At 41.4% G+C, this 25,198-nt stretch overlaps 1 protein-coding gene across 1 annotated transcript in view; it reads right to left on the bottom strand.

Annotated features, from left to right (window-relative positions):
- POLR1A (polymerase (RNA) I polypeptide A, 194kDa) overlaps window positions 1–24,841 on the bottom strand; it is a gene marked incomplete at its 5' end in the record, with an annotated part of 32,432 nt that extends 7,591 nt beyond the window's left edge. Inside the window, 27 exons of the mRNA XM_010148754.1 lie at window positions 171–285; window positions 1,214–1,371; window positions 2,336–2,471; window positions 3,411–3,578; window positions 4,212–4,426; window positions 5,637–5,858; window positions 6,369–6,534; window positions 7,234–7,316; window positions 7,489–7,641; window positions 8,547–8,645; window positions 8,968–9,126; window positions 9,241–9,323; window positions 10,659–10,842; window positions 11,289–11,432; window positions 12,219–12,410; window positions 13,131–13,385; window positions 14,358–14,585; window positions 15,388–15,510; window positions 15,715–15,888; window positions 17,119–17,278; window positions 17,754–17,856; window positions 18,750–18,836; window positions 20,845–20,954; window positions 21,075–21,160; window positions 22,256–22,363; window positions 22,454–22,603; window positions 24,637–24,841. Coding sequence (XP_010147056.1) covers window positions 171–285; window positions 1,214–1,371; window positions 2,336–2,471; window positions 3,411–3,578; window positions 4,212–4,426; window positions 5,637–5,858; window positions 6,369–6,534; window positions 7,234–7,316; window positions 7,489–7,641; window positions 8,547–8,645; window positions 8,968–9,126; window positions 9,241–9,323; window positions 10,659–10,842; window positions 11,289–11,432; window positions 12,219–12,410; window positions 13,131–13,385; window positions 14,358–14,585; window positions 15,388–15,510; window positions 15,715–15,888; window positions 17,119–17,278; window positions 17,754–17,856; window positions 18,750–18,836; window positions 20,845–20,954; window positions 21,075–21,160; window positions 22,256–22,363; window positions 22,454–22,603; window positions 24,637–24,841 — 4,066 coding nt within the window. The remainder of the gene's footprint in view (window positions 1–170; window positions 286–1,213; window positions 1,372–2,335; window positions 2,472–3,410; window positions 3,579–4,211; window positions 4,427–5,636; window positions 5,859–6,368; window positions 6,535–7,233; window positions 7,317–7,488; window positions 7,642–8,546; window positions 8,646–8,967; window positions 9,127–9,240; window positions 9,324–10,658; window positions 10,843–11,288; window positions 11,433–12,218; window positions 12,411–13,130; window positions 13,386–14,357; window positions 14,586–15,387; window positions 15,511–15,714; window positions 15,889–17,118; window positions 17,279–17,753; window positions 17,857–18,749; window positions 18,837–20,844; window positions 20,955–21,074; window positions 21,161–22,255; window positions 22,364–22,453; window positions 22,604–24,636) is intronic.
- Between the last annotated feature and the right edge of the window lie 357 nt (window positions 24,842–25,198).

The raw sequence follows: 25,198 nt of genomic DNA, 5'->3' as shown, positions 1-25,198 counted from the left end.
ATTTTATGAAAATGCAGGAGACAGTTTGTGCACAAAGAAAATATTTAAGTAGTAATTTATTTATGCACACAATCTGTGTTCACATTGAAACACACTATGCTTTTCCAAATTCTGGTTCCCAAAAACAGCTAAAGGAAGAGAGGCATTTTTCAGGTAATGTTTTCCTGTACCTTGTCTTGGTCACCATCTAAATCTTTCTGAGTTGCCTTCCGGGTGCTGACTTTAGAAAAAGATTCCATCTTTGCATTCTTCCTTTTAATTGCTTCCAGGAAAATTTTAAAGAACCTGAAAGAAGCAGCAACCCAGAATGTCAAAGCTCAGCAGTACCGCAGTCCATTTCAAGTTGTCACAAAATTCATTTATGTTGCTTAAGAAGCTAGTCAGCTCCTGACAGGGCATATTCCCTGGTGGATGGAAAAGTACTTCTAGGACGAGGCAAGTAATTTTTCTTCTTGTGCCTTTCCCATTCCTTTAGGAATCAAAAGGTTGGTATCATCTCTCTTACAATCACAACGTAGCCATGCATCCAAAGCTTAAAATTATAAGCTGGACGTAAAATCTCCACATCAAATCGAATTTCAGAAGAGACAATTTACTACAGCACTTTTTTTTTTCTTTTTTAAACCAACAAGCACACAGAAAATTGTTAAGTAAAGCAACACAGCTTGAACTCATGCGGCCTGAAGGAGGAAAGAACCATTGAAGCCTTTCTGCGAAACAAAAATAGCTCTCAACAGACCCCTTACCATCGCATGGTCGACTTTCAACTACACACATTTGCCCAGACATGGGGAAGGAAGCAGGTGGAGAAGAGAAAGGGGGGAAAAAAGAAAGCCAGCCTTTTCCGATTTATTTAGTTTAGTTCTGCTCAGTGAGAGTGCTGAGGGATACCTAAAGTATTTAAACATTTTTGCTGGTAATAAATGTTTAAGCACACAATGATAAGGAATGCCATGTTGTTTATGTGGCTCTTCTCCAAGTATACTGGGGACGCATGAAAGATCTGCCTCGATATAGTTCTACACTGTCACCACGCCACAGACCCACAGCTTTATTCAAGACGCAAAGGCAACTGTGTAGATGCTTCTGCAAGCATGTCTCCAGGAAGCTGTTGCTCTGAAAGCCATAGCAAAGTAATAAACAACATGCAGTGACCCCTACAGCTCATGGAAAGGCAAAAGAAGAGCAAACACTAAAGTGACAGCAAACTCACCTTGTTTCCATGAAGTGCAAGATCTCCCTGGGCTTCACACACTTCTCCTCTCGGTAATACTCGTGGGGCAAGAAATGGAATTTGATTTTGTAGAGGCGATGTCTGTTCTGCTTACACTTCACATGCAGGGATTCCTCTATCTCAACTTTCTGCAAGACCTACAAAAGCCCCACGTAGGAATGTTACTCCTTTGATGAAAGGATGCTTTCCACAGGACACCAGAATTACACAAGGCGAACTGGCAAACTTTTCTGGAGGCTTTGTGGCAGCTCCTGGGCAAAAGGACTCTACCCTGTAGCACTCTTTTTGGCTTAAACTCCTCCCCTCAATCAACTTAGATAATACTGGGAGAACAGGCTCACCTCCCACCTGACTCCTTCACAAGAGACTACCCTTCTTAGGGGCCAACAACTTCACTCTACTGACCCATGCTCATGACTATTTCAGCACAGAGCTGACTCTTAACTCTATCTTTGTTGCCTTCAACTTGAAAGAGTAAGACAGAAGAGGGTAAGGCATGCAGGAGAGCACAAGAAAGACTGCACTCCTAGGAAGAGAGGGAGCAGAGAATACATCAGACTTCAGCATACTGAGTCTCCGCACAGCCACACGTTTTGCTCCTTGAGCACAGCCATTTGTATGAGATTAGGAAGCGGTGGGGGGCAAACAGAAAGGTCTCTGCCAGTCACAGCCAGATTAGCTTGTCTCAAAGGCAAAACGAAAACTCTCCAATTCTACAGACTGACAAAAATGAGCTTGAGAAAAAGCCAAACAGTGCTATGGCAGCAAACATAAATCCTCCATGGTGTTATACTACCGCTATGTCTGAACTATTACCCTTCCTTCAACTTCTGTAGAGTTTGTAGCCTGTGACAATGCTCTACAGGTTAAACTGAATTTGTCTCATACAGCCACAGTAACTGCAAGTCCTTTCAGTGCTCCCCTTCCTAGCAGATGTTACAGGTTCAGTAGCCAAAAGGTGAGGAGAAAGGACCCTCTCGCCCTGTGCTCACAGATAAGCCTTCAGAAATGGAAACTGCTGCAAAGGCAGCCTAACTATGAGCTCAAACAGGAAATTTTGTTTTGCTGACTCTCAAAGGATACGCTGAATAGGAGGCTCACCTCAGCTAAGCACACTCTTGTGAGCTGTTTCTTAAGCTGTTTCACCTTCTTGAGAGCCTTCTTGGTATTAAACACAGGAACGCTCATCGTTGGCGTTTTAATATTTGCACTGGCCACCATCAGGATTTCCCGCAACCTTTAAATAAAGAATGACCTTTCAAATTAAGCGATAAAAGCATTATGCAATCAAATAAACATCTAGTTCATTTAATTAGGCAGCAGACAGCAACCCTCAGTTCTACCAAAGCTATATGCATCAAGAGCTATGGTTACCATTGCACTGTTCCTTTTGACTTCTCTGGTTCCCCATCAGGCACTGCGCAACAGGAGCTCTACAGCCCCAATTAGATTATCACCCCGACAGTAAGAAAAGAATAGAGGTGATGATGATAAATCATTCCAAGGATGGAAGAACTAATGAAGCCTGTTCCCCACAGATGCATAATGTATGCTTCTTGATATGCTGTCCCCCTCCCCTGCTTCTATGAAGTAACACGACCATCTCCCACCTAAGGCATGACACACCTTGCACGAGGCCAGGGCCAGCACCCGCCTTGTTCAGAACGAGCTGACGACTGGCTGGCAAACACATGTGCACTGAGTCACTGTCACCAAACCGAAGAGCCAGGGGAAAACCTGGCTGCTATAAAACAGGTCTCTCTCTCTGTAAGTGATAACAGTAAATGTGCCAGATGTCCTGGTGGCAGTGAAATTTTGCGTGTGAAAGAAAGAGGTTTAAAAGCTAGTAGGGGGAAGAAGAGGTCTGCAGAGGGCAAACCCACAATGCACCATTTCTTCAGGCTTACACTGTACCAACCCAACCACAGAAACAAACAAGCCACTCGCTGTACATCAGACAGGAGTAAGGGGCCTTCACAGGTATTTTGTATCTGGAAAATGAACAAAACCAACCTAAAGTTGTAAAACATTAAAACAGTACTGAAGAGGCACAATTTACAATTCAACTGAAGGGTCATTTGCCCTCAAGATTACACATACACGTGCCAGTGAGTTAAGCACAATTACCGAAGTGCCAAAACTGGCAAAGGACCCATTGAGAACACAGTTCTCTCACCTTGGAATACCCAATGTGACATTCATTTCACCTCTGCCAGCAAAGTGGAAGGTGTTCAGAGTCATCTGCGTGGAAGGTTCCCCAATACTCTGGGCTGCAAGAAGACCCACAGCTTCTCCTGGGTCACAAAGAGATCGCTGCCACTTTAAATACAACAAATCCTTCAATCTGAAGACAGAAAATAAGAGGTTTAGCCCAATGCAGTACAAAATAAAGAAGTCAGTCTGCAACACTGCTCAGCTGCCTTTTTCAGCCAATTTGTCCTGGTAGCTTATGCATAAATACACTTTGGAAACCATAAAATTGCCTATCTGGATCTCATCTGACAAACACAGTCCATTAAAAAAGAACTGGGACCTTGGCCAAACCGTATTTTACTTTTGCTGCTAATTCCCAGAATGTCAAAAAGAGCCTGTTTACTCCTACTTGCTCATCTTAACTGCCTTGCTAGCTCCAAGGTGTGGCAAGAGCACATTTTGGTTTTTAAGTGTTACTGTAAAGTATTATTTTATACATAGGGGGACAACGATACATTGCTGTTACTCCCTGACACCTTTGCCAAAGTCCTTAGGAGCACAGAAAATCCCAGTGTGGAAGAAACAGATAACCAGGGTCTCTCCACTCCACACTGAGCACACTTGGCTTTCAGGAACCATTCTGAAACCCACTACTCTGTTTCACAAAGGTCAGAACAAAAAAGAAGAGTTGCTAACGACTTTTCATCTTTAGCAAACTCAGTCCAAAAATAAATGTTATGGCTCTCAGCTCCGCGCAAAGAAGTAAAGGCACAGAAGTTATTACCTATCAGAAGAAAGCGCTGGGCGCATGTAGCTTTGTCTGTTCTCAGATTCCCATTTGTTGATATAATCTTCGACTCCGTTTTCAAATGTTTCTGAAACAGATGCAAAATAACTATCTGGACGCCAAACACCAAGGCTTGGGTCAGGACACTTGTTTGTCTTCTTCAGATACTTTCTTCGTTTCTTCTCATCTAGTTCATACCACATCTTCAGTAACTGAAAAGGAGAGGAGATTTTTAAGCAGGCTGGTTTATTCACAAGACGACCAAAACCAAGTAACACTGCTTCCACCAGCAACCAAGCAATAGCAAAGGAGGAAAAGATCACCTGTGTGAAACCTAAGGGTGCACGTAACGTGGCAAGCAACTCAGCTACAAATATGGTGTTCTCCTTTTTCTGACACTTAACACTATTGATTCCAAAAGATCTCAAGATTCTTTACAAGCTTGAAACAGCCAGACTTACCTATCCACAGTGATTGCTCCACAGATCAGTGACACACAGCCCTCTAAGAATGACCTTAACTTGGGAGAGAACCCCTCCACATACCTAGACCTCAACTTCCAGCTGACCCCCACAGCTGTCTAAAGCTCCGCCACAACGGTGCTTCTCTGATTCCCAGCTGTCAACATTCAAGCCCAATAGTCCAGCAGAGACCTTCAGTCTCGTCTCTTACACGTGCTGATCAGGTTTATTTCTGGTTTTCAGTTTTTCAGTAACGGAAAAAGTTACAACTGACTTAAAAAAAAAATCAATATGGAAAATGAGCTAAACCTGTCTTTTACACACCTTGCTGTTTTACGAAGGAGGAATTGGTCTGTGAGATGGAATTCTGTCCACCTAGCTTTGTATTATAAGACAGAGGTAAACATGTATCTCTATCTACCCACCTACTGAAAGAAAAAATGAACAAACAGTAAATGAATCCCCAGGCCAAACTGTGGAACATTCTAAAAAGTGCCAAGAGCGCCACAAATGCAGCAGAGCTGAATAAATGAATCAGTGATTAGGCAGAACATCTGCAGACAAGCTCACAGAGTTCCGTATCTCAGCACCTTCAACTTGGCTTCATGCTGACTGTCCACTTTGTACCAGGGTAAATTTCTTGTGCAAGCAAGGCTGTGAACCAGCGCCTGTTTGCATTTTGTGCCCATACAGACAATCTTCAGTAGAAGCCATAACATACAGAACAGTGCCTTAAAGTACAGGAGGGTGAGGAAGAGTACATTTTGGAAACACTAGGCAGGGCTGGCTCAGCCCTCTGACCTTCATATTAAACAGGCTCTCATCCAGCTAGCACCTATCAGTCCATCCAAGAGAGATCTATTCTGTGTACATAGAAAAAAAAAAACCCAAAACACTGAATTCCACAATTTTTGTTAAGGAATTTCTGTTAAGCAGTCAATTCAACTGCTTCTTGTGTTACCTGTAAAGTAGCAGGATCTCTTCCATTTTTGATTTCTCCTCCTGGAATCTGTGCTTTTACACTTGCCATTTTCTTTTGGGAAAACATCAGAAAACCTCCTTCTCTTTGCACGGAGTTTTGATGCCTGGCTCGCCATTTTCTGATGGCTTTGAACTGCTGCTTAGCTTGGTGAGACTCCATCCTTGCTAGAGCTTCATCCAGATGGTTTGTCTTCTGGATTACCTAGAAGAAAGGTATCTGCCTGATTATCCTTCTCTCTATGCTCACTGTAGCAGAAAAGGCAAAGCATGCTGAAAAGGTCGCCTCCTGCCACTCAAAACATTCAGCTGCTGTGAAACTATCTTCAGAATTGGTTTTCAACCCAACTGAGACAAAACTCCTTATGTCTTTATGTGACTACTGCTATTCTTTACTAAGCAGTGATGATGCTGGGAAAAGGAAGTTAAACTTGACAGACTGAAGAGTGAAGTCCCCTGTGTTCAATCCAAGTGCAGAGTCAGAACAGACGAGAACAAGGAGAGCACTCGGTGCTCTGTTGAAATTGAGACTGTTTAAATCGTGCCACAGACTTGAGACCTGCTTCCACATTTTGAATACAGTGGCAAATAAAAATGTAGGTTAGCATGAGAGTGGCTGAGGGAAACAACTACGCCACCAAGTCTCCAACAGATATGTCAGATGCTAACTGCATTTCAGTCTCCCCCTTCACCCCACATAAACTAGGTGTTCTACCTCATAGTTTTCTGCAATGAAAGGAAACTGCTCAGGTTGTAAGAACTGAGTTTTAGGGATATCGAGCCCATCTTCTCCATACAGAAACTGCACCACACTGCCATCACTATCTCGCACAGTCAGGTCATACTGAACTACCAGTCCTTCCAGATGTTTTATGACACACCTGTTACAAAGGGAAACACAAAACAAACCAAACCTTTGTTAAGATGCCACAAAGCAACAAGGATGATAAAACTAACATGAAAAACACTGCATTAATATCTTAGGCGCACTTAAGGGCTGATCAAGAATTCTGTGATCCAAAAATCATACACACACGACTGAAAGGTAAAATGTGTAAGGATACTGCAAAGCTTTCTGCATGTTGCTCCCTCCAGTTTCCTTGGACTGAAGTGACTTAAAAAGAAATAGCAAATTACTCTCTATTTCTGCTGTCACTCTTAAACAGTTGCCTGAAAGAAGAGGACATTCCTTCTTTAGAACCCCTCATCACCCCTTGGAATATTTTAAAAGTTCCATTTCCTTCTATAGAAAGAAGGCCGATAAAAACTAGGGTTGCCTGGAATTTGTACATCTTCACTTGTACCATAAAAAAGATTTCTCCAAAAGGTAAAGTAGCTGCTGCTATGTGCAAGAAATAAGTTCCACTTGATCTCGTCCTCTAGGAAGTCAGCCTTAGAACAAACATTCAGCGGTCAGACAGTAAACACTTCTAAAAACCAAGTACACAGAAGTTAATATAAGCAATACAGGCACTTCTTCCAGCCTGCAGTACTCTACAAAAATAAAACAAACAAGAAAAGAAACTCCAACCAACCAAGAGGACTTTTTAAGGGCTCAAATTCTAAACCTAGCCCCTTACCTTTGTAGGTACCCAGAACGGCTGGTTTTGACAGCTGTATCCACGAGACCTTCCCTGCCAGCCATGCAGTGAAAGAAGAATTCCTAAAAAACAAGCACAATACCATCAACATTCTGATGACGGCTGGCAATTCTCAAAAGCTACACACAAACAAAGGGTGAACAAAGTCAGTTCATGTATAAAGGCAGGCACTCCGTATTAGAATACCTAGATTGAAATAAACTTCAGTATAAGCACGAGCGGCGATAAACTTACAGAAGGTTTGATCCCAGTGAGAAATCTGCCAGTCACAAATCCTCCTGAGCTAGGGGAAAAATCGTAAGGCTGGAAACACGGCAGCGATTTGCCAGATGCCATCAGCGGGGGTCTTCGACCTTCCAACTCAATCTGGCCCAGCAAACAAGAAATCTAGACGTGGACAGGATCAAAGGATCATTTTTCCATTCAATTTTTTGCTCACATTAAATTCAAGAATTTTTCTTGAAAAATAAATTTAAAAAATTAAGACATTCACTAAACATTCTTTAACTAAATATCAACATGGTCATTAGATGTTCTTGCTACGGATGGGCAGAACAAGCATGTAGATCTCATCAGGTCTTTTAAAGTTATTCCAGCCCTCTGACTCATCCTCAACATTTCCATTCTCATTCTCTATGTTTATTTTAATACAAAGAGATGTGAAATTAAAAACATTGTAAAGTTTTTAGGTCCCTATATTACCCTCACCACCTCTCAGCAGTGTACTAAGAAAAAAACAAACCAAACCCTTCTCTCTCTTCAGCTTTGGTCATTCACTTTCATTAGAAACAGAATTCCAGATGGCCTTTTTACTTAGTCTTTCTTGCTTGGTGTCTGTGTGGCAGAAGGCAAAATGAAAAAGCACCTTTGCCATTTCTACCAGAACCAAAGTAAGATGTAGTTGTTCCTATTCAGCAGTGGAAGAAGGAAACAGAAGGATCAGTCTCCAACAGAGGCCAGGAGAAGTTCTTTCTCCAGCAGTAGGTTGGTTTGTATAATCTGCAGCATTCCTTCTAAAAAGGAAGTCTGCTGTTTCTATAAATTCTAATGTACTGACAACTGTTTCAAAAACAGGAGGTTATCATAAACACTGACTCTCCCCCATCACACACTGAGGTCTTTATTACATTCTTCCAAAATTTTTCCATGCCAAAGGCCTCTACTCCCAAAGCCCAGAATAAAAATCTTGCTTTGGTAGTATTAGATACTCACCCAAGAACTTCTCAATAGCTTACATTCTAGGACAAACCACATCAACACATGTGGCTAACAAGTGTTCCAGCTGCCATTACCTGCATTGTATTCACAGTGGATCCTTTGGCTCCTGACTGTACCATCAACTGCAAATTGTTCTTTGGAAATCTCCGGTGGAGACCAAGGGGCATACAAACCTAAAGAGTTGTGGTGGGGTGAAAGGAACAAAACCAAACTATCATTAATAAAACAATAAACAAAAGCAATTCCGTTGCAGAAAGTGAAACGATGAGTAATCACGAGTGTTCCTGTTTACAGTTTTAAAGGCATATTGAATATTAAGCCATCTTCTCATTCAGGGAGGAGAAGGTTGAGGTGGTGAGGCAGTACGTGATGCCTCATGATGGGGACATATGGAAAGCTTCAGCCTCCAGCACAGTCAGGCACCCTCATCGACACTGAATTAACTTAAGAAAGTCTCCAAACCAGATTAGTATACACAGATGCCCCCATGCCAACCTTGTTAACTTCATTGTTGTAATTGTTTACTTCCTCCTTGAATTTCAGATCAACCATGTTGTAATCCCTCTGGTCTTTGCAGAGATGGGCATCCTGCCATTTCCCTTGGACCTCCTCACATGGTGCCGTTTCTAACAAATTAAGAGCAGCTCTAACAGCCTGAAAGTAAAATATGGGGTGTTTTAGGTGCCAGGCAGGCATGACTAAACAGGGCAGGATTTCAAAAATTTTCAACTGGGGGGGGATGGGGAGGAATCTGCAAGACAAACTTACTTCAATACCACACTGTCTTGAGTTTTTGATGATTTTTTGTCTTTTGTGGTCTGCTTCAGGTTTAACCAAAATATCTTCAATCCCTGTTAAAGAAGGGAGACAGAGCACATAATGACCTAAACTGAAAAAGAATTGAGGAAGGAACCACATTTGGTGCCTGGGGTATTAAAAACAGAGAGACAGAAAAGAAAGCCATAATTAAAGACACAATAATTGTTAAAAATCAGGCTAACTGCAGTTTAACAAGAAAAAAAAAATTCTGAGCAGCTTTTTGAGGGAGAAGGCATTGGCTGTCAAAAAAACCATGCAATATGGGTTGCTAAGCACTAAGGGTACAAAACCAACCGCCTGACTTCAGAAGTCTTAACTTCAATGGTGTCTGTAGAAATCTTAATCAGTGCACTTGCACTAACAAATGTGTTACAGGCCAGCCTGGAGCACGTGATGGATGAGGAGCGGCCAAAAGATGTGTTTGTCCTTTAAAGATACAAGGAGACAAATTTTTCTTCACGAGGAAAAAAAAGTTGACAAAAAGCATACTCCTGCTCCAGCCCCACTTCTCTTTTTCTGATGTTGTAGCTATCTAGTGATCCCGGGCTCATTATCTTCTCCTAACTAGTTTTTGCACCCTGGTTCTCAAGACATATTTGCTGGGTCTTTCAGTCAATTATCACCTTCCTCACTTCAAACTATCTCCCCCCCTTTGCCTTGGCTCACAGCAGTCGGTTGGTTCTTCACTACTGCCGTCTACTGGTTGATCATGTCTATGTCACGCTAAGTGAGCTTGCTGTGCCTTCAGGTAGAAGCCAATTTAAACCCTCTTGCTGCTACACACTGTATTATTTCATTAGCATAAACACATCTTGTAAAGCTCTACGCAGTAACTTGAAATATTTCAACTATTTCAAGAAGAGAGTATAACAGTAAAGGGCAAATTTTTACTGCGTGCCAAGTGCATTTTTCTATGAGTTTGTAAAGCTGTAATGAAAGTCAAACATTTACCAAAAGATTTACAGCAGGATGAGATACGCAAGACTTGATTAATCACCCCTCAAAGTTGTTCTGGCTTCTCTGCAACAACTCTTTTCCAGAGAAGTAAAAATAAAAAAGACTCGTAGGAGGTTTTGATGTAAACAACACTTTAACACAAGACATTTAGTCTGTGCAGACTTTGACTAGGCAGGACAGAAGAGAGAACTTGACGGACACACTTGATGCTCAGAAGGCCAGCTATGCACCAATCAGAACAAAAGAAGACACACACACACATAAAGCTGGCAAGCAGTTATCCCACTCAAGGACAGTCTCGCAAAATGTATTTGCAGAACTCTCGGTGTGTATTATGCCCAACCCTGACTATTTTTATCTCGGGAGGTGCCGCACTACAGCACTGGTGAGTTAGTCCCTGTGTTACTCACCCATTGTAAATCCCCTGTAGAGCTGCAGATAAGCAGTAAAGAGGCGTCCTAGACACGTTAGCACTTTCCCGCTGGTTTTACCCCCATAGACTTCATAGCAACAGTGCACCAGGCCGTAGGCAGAGCTGCCAAAGTGAGCTTTGTCCAAGACTCCACATAGTAATTCCCCATTTCTAATAATAACCTGAAAAAATAAAACACGGCTATTCAGGAAAACAGATGCTTTGAGTTTCTTATGGTCTCTACAGGTTTTTCTGTCTAATTACACGGAAGCAAGTTTAAGTTTAAAACGCCCACACACTGGTGTACAGTTAAATATGGTCAGATTATCCATCCTTCCAGCATTTACAGTAGAAATAAAACTTTTAAAACCACCTGTATTTTTCCACCTATAAAGTCAGACAGACAATGAAGACACATGGTCTAACAAAAACAGATGGAATCTGTACCAGTCAGGATCAGAACAGAGTTTTTCCTGACCCCCAGGCCTATCCTCTAATCACCACCTTCTGGCAGTAACTGTGGCTGAATATCTGGTTTTAACTTTGTCATCCGCCTGCCTCCCTTCCCGTTCGCCTACTCTATACACTATGACAACACAGCCCAACCTCCAGAGTTGCCCCAGCATACCCGAGATTCACACATTGAACCAAGATTTAGACAACTGTTTGCAGGTGTCTCTACCCAGGCTCTTCCATCAATCTTGGCTTTCCCAGTCAAATTCAGTGGGACGCAGTTTTCTGGAATGATGTTTATTAACAATGTAGAAACAACCTGTAAAGGAGCAGAAAGAGTGGCAGGTACTGCTCAACATAAAGAATTTGGCATGGAAGAAAAAAGCAATATCCTATACATATTTTTTCCACTGACAGCAAGGCTTTAAAAGCTCAGAAATCTCAGGTTTACAAGACAGGAATATCCTCTTGCTGCTCTAGCCCTTGAAAGATCAATGAGTTGAGACACATACTTATTCAGAAACATATGGCACCAACTATTTTTCCAATACATAGATATAGACACATACATATATATAAAAAGGTTGCCTGTTGGGTTTTACAGGAAAAAATGGCAGAGAATTTCCCCTACTCTGCTATGAGACAAAATCCTTGGATTAAATGTTAAAATCCCTCAAACAGTAGAAAATGGAGCATTTGCTTGGGTGTCCCAGATACTACATCAACCTAATGATGATCTCAACCAGAAAGTCAAATCCCAGAGTATTTACATACAACCTTTAAATTCAGAGATTTAAAAGCACTGACTAGCATACCCTAGTTTACTATGCTCAACAAATTCCTTCCCCTGCTGCCATGCCTGCGAAGTGCAGCATTATGCTTCCATCTGCAATGCTGTTCAGAGCAGCAAGTACTGTTCTAAGACTGTCACTTTAAATGAAGGACGACTCCCATAGCTCCAGTAACACACACCAAGATCTACGTGGTGTTGATTAGACGATAGGATCTGGCTGTTCAGCAATCCTCAGCAGCACTGGTTTTAACATTAGCATTCTGCTTACTCAGGAACCACCAGCATTCTTTAACCCAAGACATTATAAACTACCTGCTTTCCTGTCCATAATCGCTGTGGTTTCATAATGGCAGGAGGAAAGATTTTAATTCTTCCTTTTTTGTCTGTCAGTCCTCGGTAAACAAGCTCCATATATTGGTCTCTGGTGAAAAAGCAGCCCCGGATTGTCATGCTGACTCCAGAAATCATATGATCCTGGATCAAGCCAGGAAGTGGCTTCCCATCCTAAAGAGAGAACAAGAAAATTTATAGCAGCCTCCCAGTTCCTGAAGGGGCCAACGAGAAAGCTGGGGGGGACTTTTTACAAGGGCCTGTAGTGACAGGACAAGGGGTAACAGGTTTAAATTGAAAGTGGGGAGGTTTAGATTAGATATCAGGAAGAAGTTCTTCACGGAGAGGGTGGTGAGGTACTGGAACAGGTTGCCCAGAGAAGCTGTGGATGCCCCATCCCTGGGAGTGTTCAAGGCCAGGCTGGATGAGGCTTTGAGCAACCTGGTACAGTGGAAGGTGTCCCTGCCCATGGCAGGGGGGTTGGAACTGGATGGTCTTTAAGGTCCCTTCCCACCCAAACCATTCTGTGATTCTATGAAAAAGGGTTGGGGAGGAGGATAAGAAGTCACCTGCTATCAGCTCCCAAAATTATTCCAGATGGATAAAAGCACTAAAGTAGTTTGTAAAGAACTTGTCATCACAGCACAACTCTCTTGAGTCTCTTCTGGACATTGATGTTAAAAGGGGTAAGATTGCTTGGATGTGCTTGGGCCTTCTTTAGACAAAGAGAACCACAAGCGGAGACAGAACAGAAACCCGGAATGAATTTCGGTAACAAATTAAAGAAAAAAAAAAAAAAAAATCAATCTCATTTCTCATGAAGACAAAACAGACAAACAAACAAAATCACTCTGATTTCACATAGTAATAAACTTATCTGACAGTTTTACTTACCTTTGGAACCAGATACTGTTCGTCAGTAAAGGCTAAGGTGTAGGCTTCTGCTCTACCCAGCTCACTCTGGGGAAAATGGGCATTCATTTCGTCACCGTCAAAATCAGCATTGTAAGCCTTGCAGTTGGCATAGTGAAGCCTCAGCACTTTTTCTCCAGGCAGGATTCGGGCCCGGTGAGCTTGGATGGAGGGTCTATGAAGAGTGGGCTGGCGGGTCAGCAAAAGGACCTCTCCATTTTTAATATGGCGACATACCTGCAAGAGAGTTTTGGTTGCTGCCTCTAAGACATTTCCACGCAAGCCTCTGAAAAGACTGCATCTTGACATACACACATATGAAAGTATTTTCTTTCTAGCGTTAACATTCTGCGCAAAACTTGGTAAGAAAACCAAAACTAAAACTACTCGCCCCTGAAGAGCCTCTGCTCTCCACCAAACCACACCTTAAGGCTGCATATCCTGCATTAACTCCCACAAACCACAGTGATCAAACGAAGGTAGCAGCACGCTAGCCACGCTACCAATCTCTCCCTTGGCAATATACAAATCAAAGACTGAAAATTTTTTGTCATCTGTAAAACGAGATGGTGATGGGAAGATGGATCCCAGGTTACAGCAGTCAGTGCTACAACACAGACCACTCCTGCCCTGGTCAGTGCCACTACTGGCATGGCTGAGACGGAACGGTGGACTCCAGACATACTCACGGGCAACCCACTCCTGGAAGATGTGTCACATCAACTGCTTGTGTTGTGCCTACTCTACACATATACTGAATTTCAGCCTTCAGAACTACCACCAAAAACCTGCCCCAAATACAGAACCTACTGAATATTTCAAAAGGAGAGGAGAAAGAGACTTTGCTGAGAAGGACAGGGGCGCAGGGGGCCATAAAAGCATCAAATGAAAGCAGTATTTTATCTTCCATACTGCTAAGACTTCCCCAGGAACGGTCATCTACAAAAGAAAGACAACTCCACATCTTGGCAAGATGAATGCCACACACTGCATAAAATTCCGCATGGAAAATTGTTTTTCAGAATTTGAAAAATTATCAAGCCTTTCTTCTCACAGCACCCCCCTACTAAAAAACAAGACAACCCTGCCCTGGGAGTCTTGGTGAGCAGGCCCACTGGGATCACTAGCAAGGACAGTAGTAGTAGTAATATTTCAAAAAAAACCACCACAGGTGTAGGGGAGCTGTGACAAGGCCTCTGTCGTACTCACAATCTTCAGTCCCGACTGGGGCGCACCCGAAGAAGGCGTGAGGAGCTGCTTAGCTATGGCTTCCCGCTGGCTCAGGCTGCTCGCACTCAACACTGTACGAGATCCATCTTCATTAATGACCATGGAAGCCCCAGGGTGAACCCTTGGGCCGTTTATGACAGCCTGCCTCAGCTCTTTGACATTCCAGGGAGTGACTGGCTGAGGATAAGTCAGTTTGGTAGCAAATACCTAGATGGAAGGGAAAAGAGGCGAGAAATTACATGTTGTTCAACTTTGGCTTAAATTCACCGAGAAAACAGTGTCAAATGTTAACTCGTACAATGTAAACATAAACTACTTGGAGCTCTTGGATGCATCTCCTCCTCAATCTACCGTCATGCCAAAGGAATACTTTTCTGTTTTAGAAGGTCCTACCATAAGAACAGAAACAGTGTCCTTTATACAGTTTTCTACTGCAGCAGAACTCAATTAGCAATTAGAAAAAAGGAAGCATGATTTTAGATTCTGTAAACAACTGACAAATACAGAGGAAAAGCACATTATCACCAGGTCCCCTATCTGCAGACAGGCAAGCAGAAAAGATGGTACAATGAAAAGCTCGAATTCAGGCTTGGGGTCATCTCTGTGTCGTTAAAAATCATTAAGAATGAATTGAGTTGGTGACGTTACAGTGGCCTTTTCCTAACGGTTGCCACAGCTATTACAAGATACACTCAAAGACCACAGGAGAAGTAGGATTTACTTATAAAGCTTGCACCGAATCCTGCGAAGCAAGTACAGATTTTTCTTCTTTTTTAATCCTTTCTCAGCTATGGTGTTGAGGATGATGGTAAGAATTTCCTGCTCTTCGATGCTCCTTTACTATTAACACACAACAGTAACACACAGCTATGACACACTGGGGGAGAAAGAGTCCGGATGAGTCAGAAAATCTCCACATTTTAAACTGCTTGCTATGTAGCTGAAAGCGTTACAGTCTAGTTCAGTCCCCAGCTGCACCAAAAAGAAACACTCCTTCATTTATTCTTACCATAGGAATGCCAATCTCATTGGTACCAATGTACATATCGGGGCAAATGACCGATCGAGCAGCAAAATCCACACGCTTTCCCATCATGTGCTTGCGGAACAGTCCTTCCTTTTTCTCCAAGAGCTTTGAAAACAGAAGTTAATGATTAAAAAGTGAAAGCATGCGACATCAGACAGATTCTCCAGATATTAGAGTGATGAATATCATGAAAATGCCTATGTACTGACCACAAATATTTCCCTTTTTTCTTATTCCACCAACTTCTCTTGAATTAACTGTCTGTGACACCCAAAGGTCAGAGTCGCTAAGATTCTGCCTGCTACCCACCTGACGAATACCAGGGTATTTCTCCGTAATTAGTTTGTCCATGTCACTATCAAATACAATGTTGACATGGCTCTGAAGACGAATCCAAGCGTTGTACAGCTTATCGGCAACGGTCTGTCCTGGAATCATTGTCAGGACAGAATGGTCCAGAGGTTCATTATCCTCTCCTGTCTCCTACAATTAGAAACGTGGAATTAACAAGAAATATCTTCTATTTACTAGGCTAAAATTATAGTGTTAAATAACAAATGAAATATTGGCCACTATTTTGCACCTCATTAATGACATATATTTTTTTTTTTTAATTAAAAAAAGCATTAACAATGTAAACTTATCTTTCAGATTATTACAACCAAGTGCCTCAACCAGGTCTGCTGTCAAGCTTTTCAAACCGACTGGGATGGGAGAGCTCCAAACACCACAGCTACCTATACCAGTGTGATTTTAAAATACGACTGCTGATCAATCATCTCCTGCTAAGTGACAGCCTTCTTTCCAAAGCTGATGTCACTGGTTAGTCAGTCTGTGCTACAAACCACTGTGCTACCAGGAAGTCCCTATTCTTCGATGAAAAGAACGTAAATCCAGGAGCTTTTATCACTTACATCACTTCGTTTTCAGAGTCTAAAAGTCGGTATACCAGTCACATCTGAAACGCTGTCACAACCGAGGTTTTAAGAACGTTATCTCCACCTAGTGGCTAAATTCTGACTAACTAAAAACGGTTTTAAAAGGTTTTACACTTCAGGTGTAAATCAAGTTGAGCTGAAACTTAAGCCCAGTATCAAAGAACACCCAGTAACACAACCCATGAACCAGAAGAGGCATGGTGACATACACTACCCACCACTGCAGGACCATATAAACTGTCTGTAGCAAACAAGCGTTGTGACTAACGAACGTTGCTTGTGATTATTTTTTGTTGGTTCTATTCAGACATCAGTGGTTAAAAATAACCACGATCACAACTGGCTCTATTAGAAGAGAAAGTGGCTTTTTTTTCACACATCATTTTTCATTCGCTGATGCCGGAAAGTTTTACTGTGAACTGTTTGTGCTGTAGATATTTGATTCCCTACTAACAAGGGCCCGTTACGTCTCACATACGGGCATCTAGTACAAAAGCCATAACCAAAGGAGTCTGCATAAAACATTTAACCATAACTAACAGAGTCTGTGCAAAATGGTCTTCCCTTTGCACCAGGTGGGCGAGCGGAAAGACGCATGAAGGGAAAGAACCCACCGCACAACCCTCCCTCCCAAAAAGCTACGGAGAACATCACCAATGGCACATACTCCAACAGCCCAGGGAAAACCTGTTATTGGAACAGTTTAAACAGGGCCCTTGCTGAACTTAACCCACACGTCCAAAAAGCACAGAATAAGATAACCAGCAACTCTCACTGTTTGGATCTCTTCTGCAACTTTTATTGGCTGACATTGTTCTTTCGCCATGAAAACCAAGAGCTTCCGTATCACTCTGGCGTCTTTCATGACAGCTTGCAAGTTCACAGTCTGACCATTTGTATACAGTCGATCTCCAACACGATTTACAGGACGAAACCTTCAGCAGATGAAAATTACTTTAGAAGATTAAACCCACCGAAAAGTAACATGATAAACCAAAAACATTCTAAAGCCAAGTCTTCAATGCATGAAAAATGATCCCTGTCAACTAACACTGAGCATTTAAAATAATCATATTATACTGGGACAGTCATAAAAGAGGAATCATTCCTTACAAGAAACTCTACCAGTACTATACAATTATAATATTCCACAATAATTTAAAACACTAATACTAAAATACTAACTGTGGAAAAAAAGAAGTATTTCAGTCCTTTAACAAACTCATCTGAAGTTATAATAAAACTCATGATCAGTTACTGCTGTGATTTTTATTATCTATTCTTCCACCACTCCACTGACCCTTTAGCAGATCAGTGTCTGTATTATGGGCATTTGCATCTCTTGACTCCTGCAAAAAGTATGTGCTAAACGCTGTGATTTCCACAAAAGTTTTTGGGGGTAAATTTTACCTTGAAGGCGGAACCACAAGCAGATCTAGAAAAAACATGTCTGGACTGAATCCCGAACTCTCGTGGGGATCCATCCCAGGGAAGAGATAACGCAAAAAGAAACCTAAAAAGATACAATAGAAAAGATAAACTCATTATCACTGCTATCATTTGGGAATCCAAGCCCCATCTGGTCAATCAAGGCAAAAGAATCTGCTAAGTTAAACACTAGTGAGCTTGTTCAAGATGAAAACATTTAGGTATACTTTAGAAAGAATTGCCTTTTTTTTTTTTGGTCACATAAATGATTTTTTAGAAACAAGTCTGAACAGAAATATAGAGCATAGCGAAGGAAAAAGGCAAAACAGCAGGAAGAAACTGTTTCCAGCTACTAGCTGGGACTGATACATGAAACTGCCTGTTTTTTCCCAGCAACTGCAAACAGATTCAGAGTACAAGAAACTCAAAAGGAGAGATCGCTAACCACATTTTCAGTCTTTAACCAATGTCACTGTGGGGAACATTGGGTGTGGCACCAGATGAACATCAAATTCTCTGTAAACAACAACTGTGATTTGTGGGGAGTCACAATTTCAGAATAGTTGATCAAAATATTAATTGAATCCAGCTCTCTGCATTCACTAGCTATTTGTCTTCCTGTCACAAAATCCATAGAATCATGGAGTCATTTCGGTTGGAAAAGACCTTTAAGGACCATCAAGTCCAACCGTTAACCCAGCACTGCCAAGCCCACCAGCAAACCATGACCCTAAGCAACACACCCACGTCTCTTAAATACCTCCAGGGATGGTGACTCCACCACTTTCCTGGGCAACCCGTTCCAGTACCTGACAACCCCTTCTGGGAAGACATTGTCCCTAATATCCAACCTATATTGCAGCCAGGAGCCCTTAAGGCAAAAAGCGAAGATTTGACAAGATCATATGGGAACATTTGCAGACTTTGTCCCCTAAATGATACAGAAAACAAAGCAACATTGCTCTTAACAACCATTACCTTCATTCTTCCACAGAGCCAGGATGTATTCCTTGGCAGTCATTGGTGTCAGGTATCCTCTCTTCCCTAACTGGCTTTCATCAATAGCTGAAAAAGAAAATATAAAATAAAAATAAATTTTAAAAAAAACCCCACAATCAAACCAACAAACAAAAAACCACAAGAGGTGACTTCGAAAGGGTTTTTTTTGCTTACAATGATAAGTGTGTCCAGCTCAGAGAAGGAATGGAAATACATGCAAAATATACTGGCTGACATCTACATTAAAATATTATTAATAAGTTTGCTTTGGGGACATGAAAGTAACTAAAGTAAGAACCTTCCCAGTACAGAAAAAATAAGCCATTTCTGTGACAGATGGATATCAGTATAACTAACTGAAACAAAACTGAACTTTAACTCTGAAGTGTAGGTTTTACTGGATTAATGGTAAGCTGGGCCCCTTCTTTGAATGACCTTACCCGTTGACCAAAACATAAACCAAGAGTCAACCTGCAGCTGGTGAACCCAGAAGTGGGATTCAAGTATTACCAGTGAGATCAAGGTTCCCATGAAATACCCACAACGGTGACAGTCACCAACCCAGCTACAAGTTAAGACTCTGGGCTAGCTGTATTTTGGTGAGGAAGAAAAATGTGGTTTTGCTACTGAAAAGCAGAAAAACTTTTATTTTCAAAAAGCCAGAGATTTTAGGTTTCCATTTCTACCTCTCTTGCAGGACAGCCCCTCATATCCCAGGGAACCCAGAGTACACAGCTTGAGAAAAAACAATTCTCCCATGACCTTAGCTAAACTTTTCTACTACTCCTTTGGCTAAGGTCCAGAAACATGGATTTTTCCACAGTGAAACTTCAATTCCCCATTTCTTCACATAGAAAACCTTTCCGTCCCTTAAACACGAACTCCCTCCAAGATTTAATACAATGAGCAACTGTGCCACAGGCTACACAAAAATGTATGTAACTGCATATATCATCCCATTTCAGAAGACAGACAACTTCACTGTAATGAAAGTAACCAAGAGGCGTTACAGCCTTGGTTTTTGAACACAGACAGGAAGGTTATTTCTTATCTGGACTTCAGCTGTGAATGTTAACAGAGACTGACATGACTAACAGCCGTGTTAACCATGGCTGGTTTTGAAGCTTTCTGTGGTAAGGCCAGGTATTCTAAATCTGGCAACTCAACAGACCTGCCACAACAACTATTTTCACTAGCATAGTAGAACATGCCCCCAAACTTTGGACAGCCCTAAAGGGGGTTCAAATAAAAAGCCCAAAGTAGTACACTACAATTCAATGGAGTGAAATCATAGCTGTCACTCAGAAATAGCAACACTAGGAGGATTCAACAAAGGCAGGAAAGTTTGTGTACGAGTTATGAATAGGATGCCAAATGTGTTACGGACAGGGTGTTAAAGCAGAAATCTGACCTCTCTCTTTAAAACCCCCTGTGCTTCCTCAGCCACAGCTCCAAAGGTTTACTCTAGTATTTACACTACAGACTAGTAAACGGAGTAAGCTCTCCATATAAATCTTTTCTAAGGTTTAAGTAACACACAAAAATAAGCTTCAGTGCTGCCTGGCTGTGTAAAGGATCAAGGATACAAGAGGGAAAAAGCAAGTTTAAAGTCATTCAAACACTAGATTCATTAAGCCGGGGAAGTGTCACCTACTTTCTTTTCTGTGTTTTCCTCTTCAAGAGGAAATTCTTCCCTAAGAGTCAAGATTACCTGATTTTCTTCCTGCAGTAAGTTTGCTCATGTCCCTACTAGTTAATTTTTAATCTAATCTCTCTATTTTAAGAATCTAGTGAAAAATCATCCACCCGCCAAATACAGTGTCCCAAAACCACACCAGAGTTGACACAGACACTGCTTTTGTACTTCCCATTCCTCACACACAGAGAGACACTCAAAGGTGCAAAAAGCACAAAAGGCTCACAAATAAAGAAATCCAACGGAATCCCCGACTGCTGAGCTTACTGTTTAATTTTTACACCTGAATCACAAGGGCACATTCACTGCTTGGGCCTGTGCACCTTAAATACAGGAGAATACGTGCCAACACGTTTGAGTACAAGACAAATCCTTTACCTGCTGGCTCATCCAGAATGCCTTCCTCTCCTGACTTACGGTACACTGTAGAAGGATAGATTACTGTCAGCTTGGTGTTGTGCTCTTTCCGCACTAGTGATCTCTTGGCTCTTAAAGGCAGGGGGGGAAAAAAAGGAAAGAAAACAGGAAAGGCAGCTAAAAGTTAATACAAATGCTCACAGTATTTAACTTCACATCAGCTATTTACTTCTTCATGCAGGTAAACTTACTTGCAGTTTGGGCATCTCTTTGAACTCATATGTGTTTTCCAGAACTGTGCTATCAGTTTATTTCTACACTCGCATACATTTTTTACCTAATAAAGAAAAAAAAAACCCACCACTTAAAAATAATGAAAAAAAAAAATTTAAACATTTGATATGAAAAATTTATTAAACATTACATAGTTAAAATTAACTATTAACACAAACATTATTAGTATCAGTGCACACACATCCTTGTACTGATCTAATCATGCCTTGATCTGTAGTGTTCCCCTACCACCTTCACATATTTGCTGAAAACATACACCCCTCAATGCCCACCACCCTCCTTTTTAAACTTATTTCATAAACAGTCTTTATTTTTCAAGTCAGTACTGAATTTTAACACTTCTCTCTAATGATGATTTAAGAAGGTAGATTTAAAAAAAAAAATCAATTCTTTTGGCTGCTCATGAATGTCTGATTTACAAAGTGCTTAAAGTTAGTTTTGAAACGAGTGATTGAGGAATTAAAATTGGCTTATAAACAAATGTGCTCAGAGGTGTCAGACTTTTAAATATCTTCTTCACTAATATTTTCCTTTAACTAGCAATGTACATTAAACTGCATTTAAACGGAAATGAGAATTCATAGAACCACAGAAGGGTTTGGGTTGGAAGGGACCTTAAAGATCATCTAGTTCCAACCCCCCTGCCATGGGCAGGGACACCTTCCACTAGACCAGGTTGCTCAAAGCCTCATCCAGCCTGGCCTTGAACACTTCCAGGGGTGGGGCATCCACAGCTTCTCTGGGCAACCTCTGAAAATCTCACTTTAAGTAATTCTGCAAATTTGCTGGATGCATGAGTTCTCAAAAAATGTTCTGCAGCTCAGAACAGCTGGAGCATCATACAGAGAAGTATCAACATCTTTAGGTAATGTACTGACAGCAGACTATTTTTACATTATATTTACACCATCAGATTTTTTTAATTTTCCAGAAACCCAGTTGTTATACTAAGAGGAAATAAAATCTTTTTATGCTTAATTTCAGACACTTCACCCAGAAAGCCCTCTACATATAACACAGTTCAGAACCCCAAGACAAAATCTAGAATCTACGCAGCCAAAGAAAGCCTTTCTTTGGCACACTACTATTTTAAGAGGACAAAGCCTGAGATCTGGGAAAAAGAAATGATTGTACTTACATTTGAACACTGATCTTTTATTGGATAACTCTGTAATATTTCCTGAACATGGTGATTTAACTCTTCTTCAATTTCTGAACCTGTTGCATCTGCACATTGCTCTAAAAACTAAAAGAAACAGAATGAAAGAAATTTCAATAGCTCTATGGTTACAGTACTGTCAACTCAAAAAGGAATGGAGAAATACACAGTACTTGCCCTGTTCAGGATGATTTCAAGATCATGGACGGCATGAAGCAACCCTTGCTCCAGAACCTTCAGCTGGCTTAGCAGTAAGTGAATGACAGCTCGAGTACATGTCAGCATGTGACAATTTAAACAAGAACCTCGAATTAGAAAGTATAATTTCTGGAAAGAAAAGGGGAGGAAAAAGTTATCTCAGTAGATCTACTAGGTTGCACAGTAAGCAAGATTTGTCCAAACTTAAAGTGCTAGTATAATTGAGAAAGTAGACTAATTGTTAAATTTAACGATAAAGAATTGTACTGAAAAATTTTTTCTTTCAACCACACAAACTCATGTTTATGATCTGCAGACAAACCATCTGCAAAGTGTCTACATAACAGGTACAGGAAAAGACTGTTGTATACACAGCAACTCTGGGAGCAAGGCTGCTCTTACATAGCACTGCGATGACAGCTTCTAACAGCTTGTCCCATAAAGGACAATACAGGACCCAAAACTCCACACCAGTAAAATGGTCACAAGTACTGTCAGTGTCCCCCAACATTCTTCACATAACCACATTCTCTCCGAGCTTTGGGGAAATATCAGTGGGTTTTATTATTCAGTGTAACTGCACAAGGGACCAGTGGCCTGAAGGCGAGGAATCACTGCTGCATGACTTTATTCCTTGGTCAAATGCAAGTATTGACCTTCAAAACGGGGACAAGACTAGAAGTGGGATAAACCTAATGTAACTTCAATCATAGAAAAGTGATGTTTTCAGTCTCAATTAATAGCCTATGCAGGAGCCAGCTACTGTAAATGGGGAGACTGGCATCTCAGGAAGGAAATTCATCCCAGCTCAGGTTCCTGTTAAAGGCTTGATGACTCTTCCTCTGCTAATAGTCCCACTCCTCAGACTCCATAATGAGCTGAAAAGTACAGTCAGATTATGCATCTAACTCTCAGACGACAAAAATAAAGCAAATCATACAATCATAGAATGAATCACAGACTGGTTTGGGTTAGAAGGGACCTTAAAGCCCATCCAGTTCCAACCCCCCTGCCATGGGCAGGGACACCTTCCACTAGACCAGGTTGCTCAAAGCCTCATCCAGCCTGGCCTTGAACACTTCCAGGGATGGGGCATCCACAGCTTCTCTGGGCAACCTGTTCCAGTGCCTCACCACCCTCTCTGGGAAGAATTTCTTCCTGATATCTAATCTAAACCTCTCCACTTTCAATTTAAACCCATTACCCCTTGTCCTGTCACTACAGGCCCTTGTAAAAAGTCCCCTCTCAGCTTCCTTGTAGGCCCTTACAGCATACCCTTACAGCCAGGAATCCTTTCATATTAAAAGATGACCTTTTGAAAAAACATCCACATGAAGCACTTAGGAGAACTGTGCAGTTGGACCATCACCAGCAGCTTTCAAAACAAGGGTATAACAACCTGTCCTGAAAGACGCATGCCGAGTCAAACCTCCGCTCTACGTTAGATATCCCACATCATGTAAATGCAATGGTTGTAAAGCTACGAGAAGCACGTGTCTGACTTCCAAATGCAAGAAATCTTCAGCCTTTTTTTTTTTTGATTAAAAAGACTGACGGATTTCTCTGTAGCTTTGCATTTATCAACTCTGTGCTGCCCACCAAACTTAGAGTGCTATCTTCTTCCATTTACTTGGCACACGTGTTACGTCACTCAGCGTATTACTGGAGAGGTTGTTGGGTTCCATGCATGTCGATTCAGTTTTCTAGAATAAATTATTCTGGAGTAAGAGGACCTACTTGGCAGAATGTACAACACAACTATTTGGAGCAAAAGCAAGCCCTGAATGTCCAGGAATCACTTGGAGATCCTAGGATAAAAGTAGGTAGCTGTTCATGTAAGTTTGTAGTAGTCGTTTGAAGGAAACCACTAATAATTTTTACTGTGCTATCCATTTAGTTAAGGCATGAGACCCTACCATCAGTCATATAGCTTAGTGATCAACATTCCCCCTCTTGCTTGTCAATACTGGGTAAAATACGTTACAACAAAACGTGTATTTTGCAAAAGTCTAAAGGAGTCTATTTATATTGAACTATGATGACAAAAAACTTTTTCTGCTACATTTAGAGAGAAAACAGATCTCAGCACCTTTACTATTTTCAAGGACTACAAACACTATGACAGCGTTAGCACCATCACGACAATAATTAAGTATACATACATCAAAAAACAGAGGGTTGTAGACAGTCAGAGGCAGTTCTATGTGGCCAAAATGACCAGGGCAGTTGCTGAAGTTCTGCATGCAAGTTGCACACACTTCTCTGGAGTCGGGAGGTCCCAAAGCCAAGTCATACAGTCCATTAACAGCTGGATTCCCCACATTATCGAAATACTGAGGATTTGTTATGGGTTTTACACTCAGTTTCCTAAAGGTGAAAGAAAAGAACAAAAATCAATGGCAGCAAACAGTCACAACATGCACCTGAATGGTACAACTAGCAGTGACATAGGAGCTACAAGATTTTTTTTTTTTTTAGATTAATGAAAACATGTTTTTGAGGGTACTTTGGGCATGCAGCGATCAGCAACTTCATTGTCTGAGTACAGTTATTCACACCACACTATTTCTTTTACATCTTCAGCCATTATATGAAGAAGTCAGATGATTTTGTCTTTGTCCTCTCAAGCAGCGGGGGAGGTCTGGGAGGTCTAAGAACAAGAACACGTGGGAGAGGACAGCCTTAACGCTCCTGACTATACCCAATGCTAACAGCACACCAACG

The sequence above is a fragment of the Eurypyga helias genome, unplaced genomic scaffold, assembly GCF_000690775.1.
Source record: "Eurypyga helias isolate BGI_N326 unplaced genomic scaffold, ASM69077v1 scaffold11770, whole genome shotgun sequence".
Taxonomy (NCBI): Eukaryota; Metazoa; Chordata; class Aves; order Eurypygiformes; family Eurypygidae; genus Eurypyga; species Eurypyga helias.
This window is presented reverse-complemented; position numbering and strand designations above follow the sequence as displayed.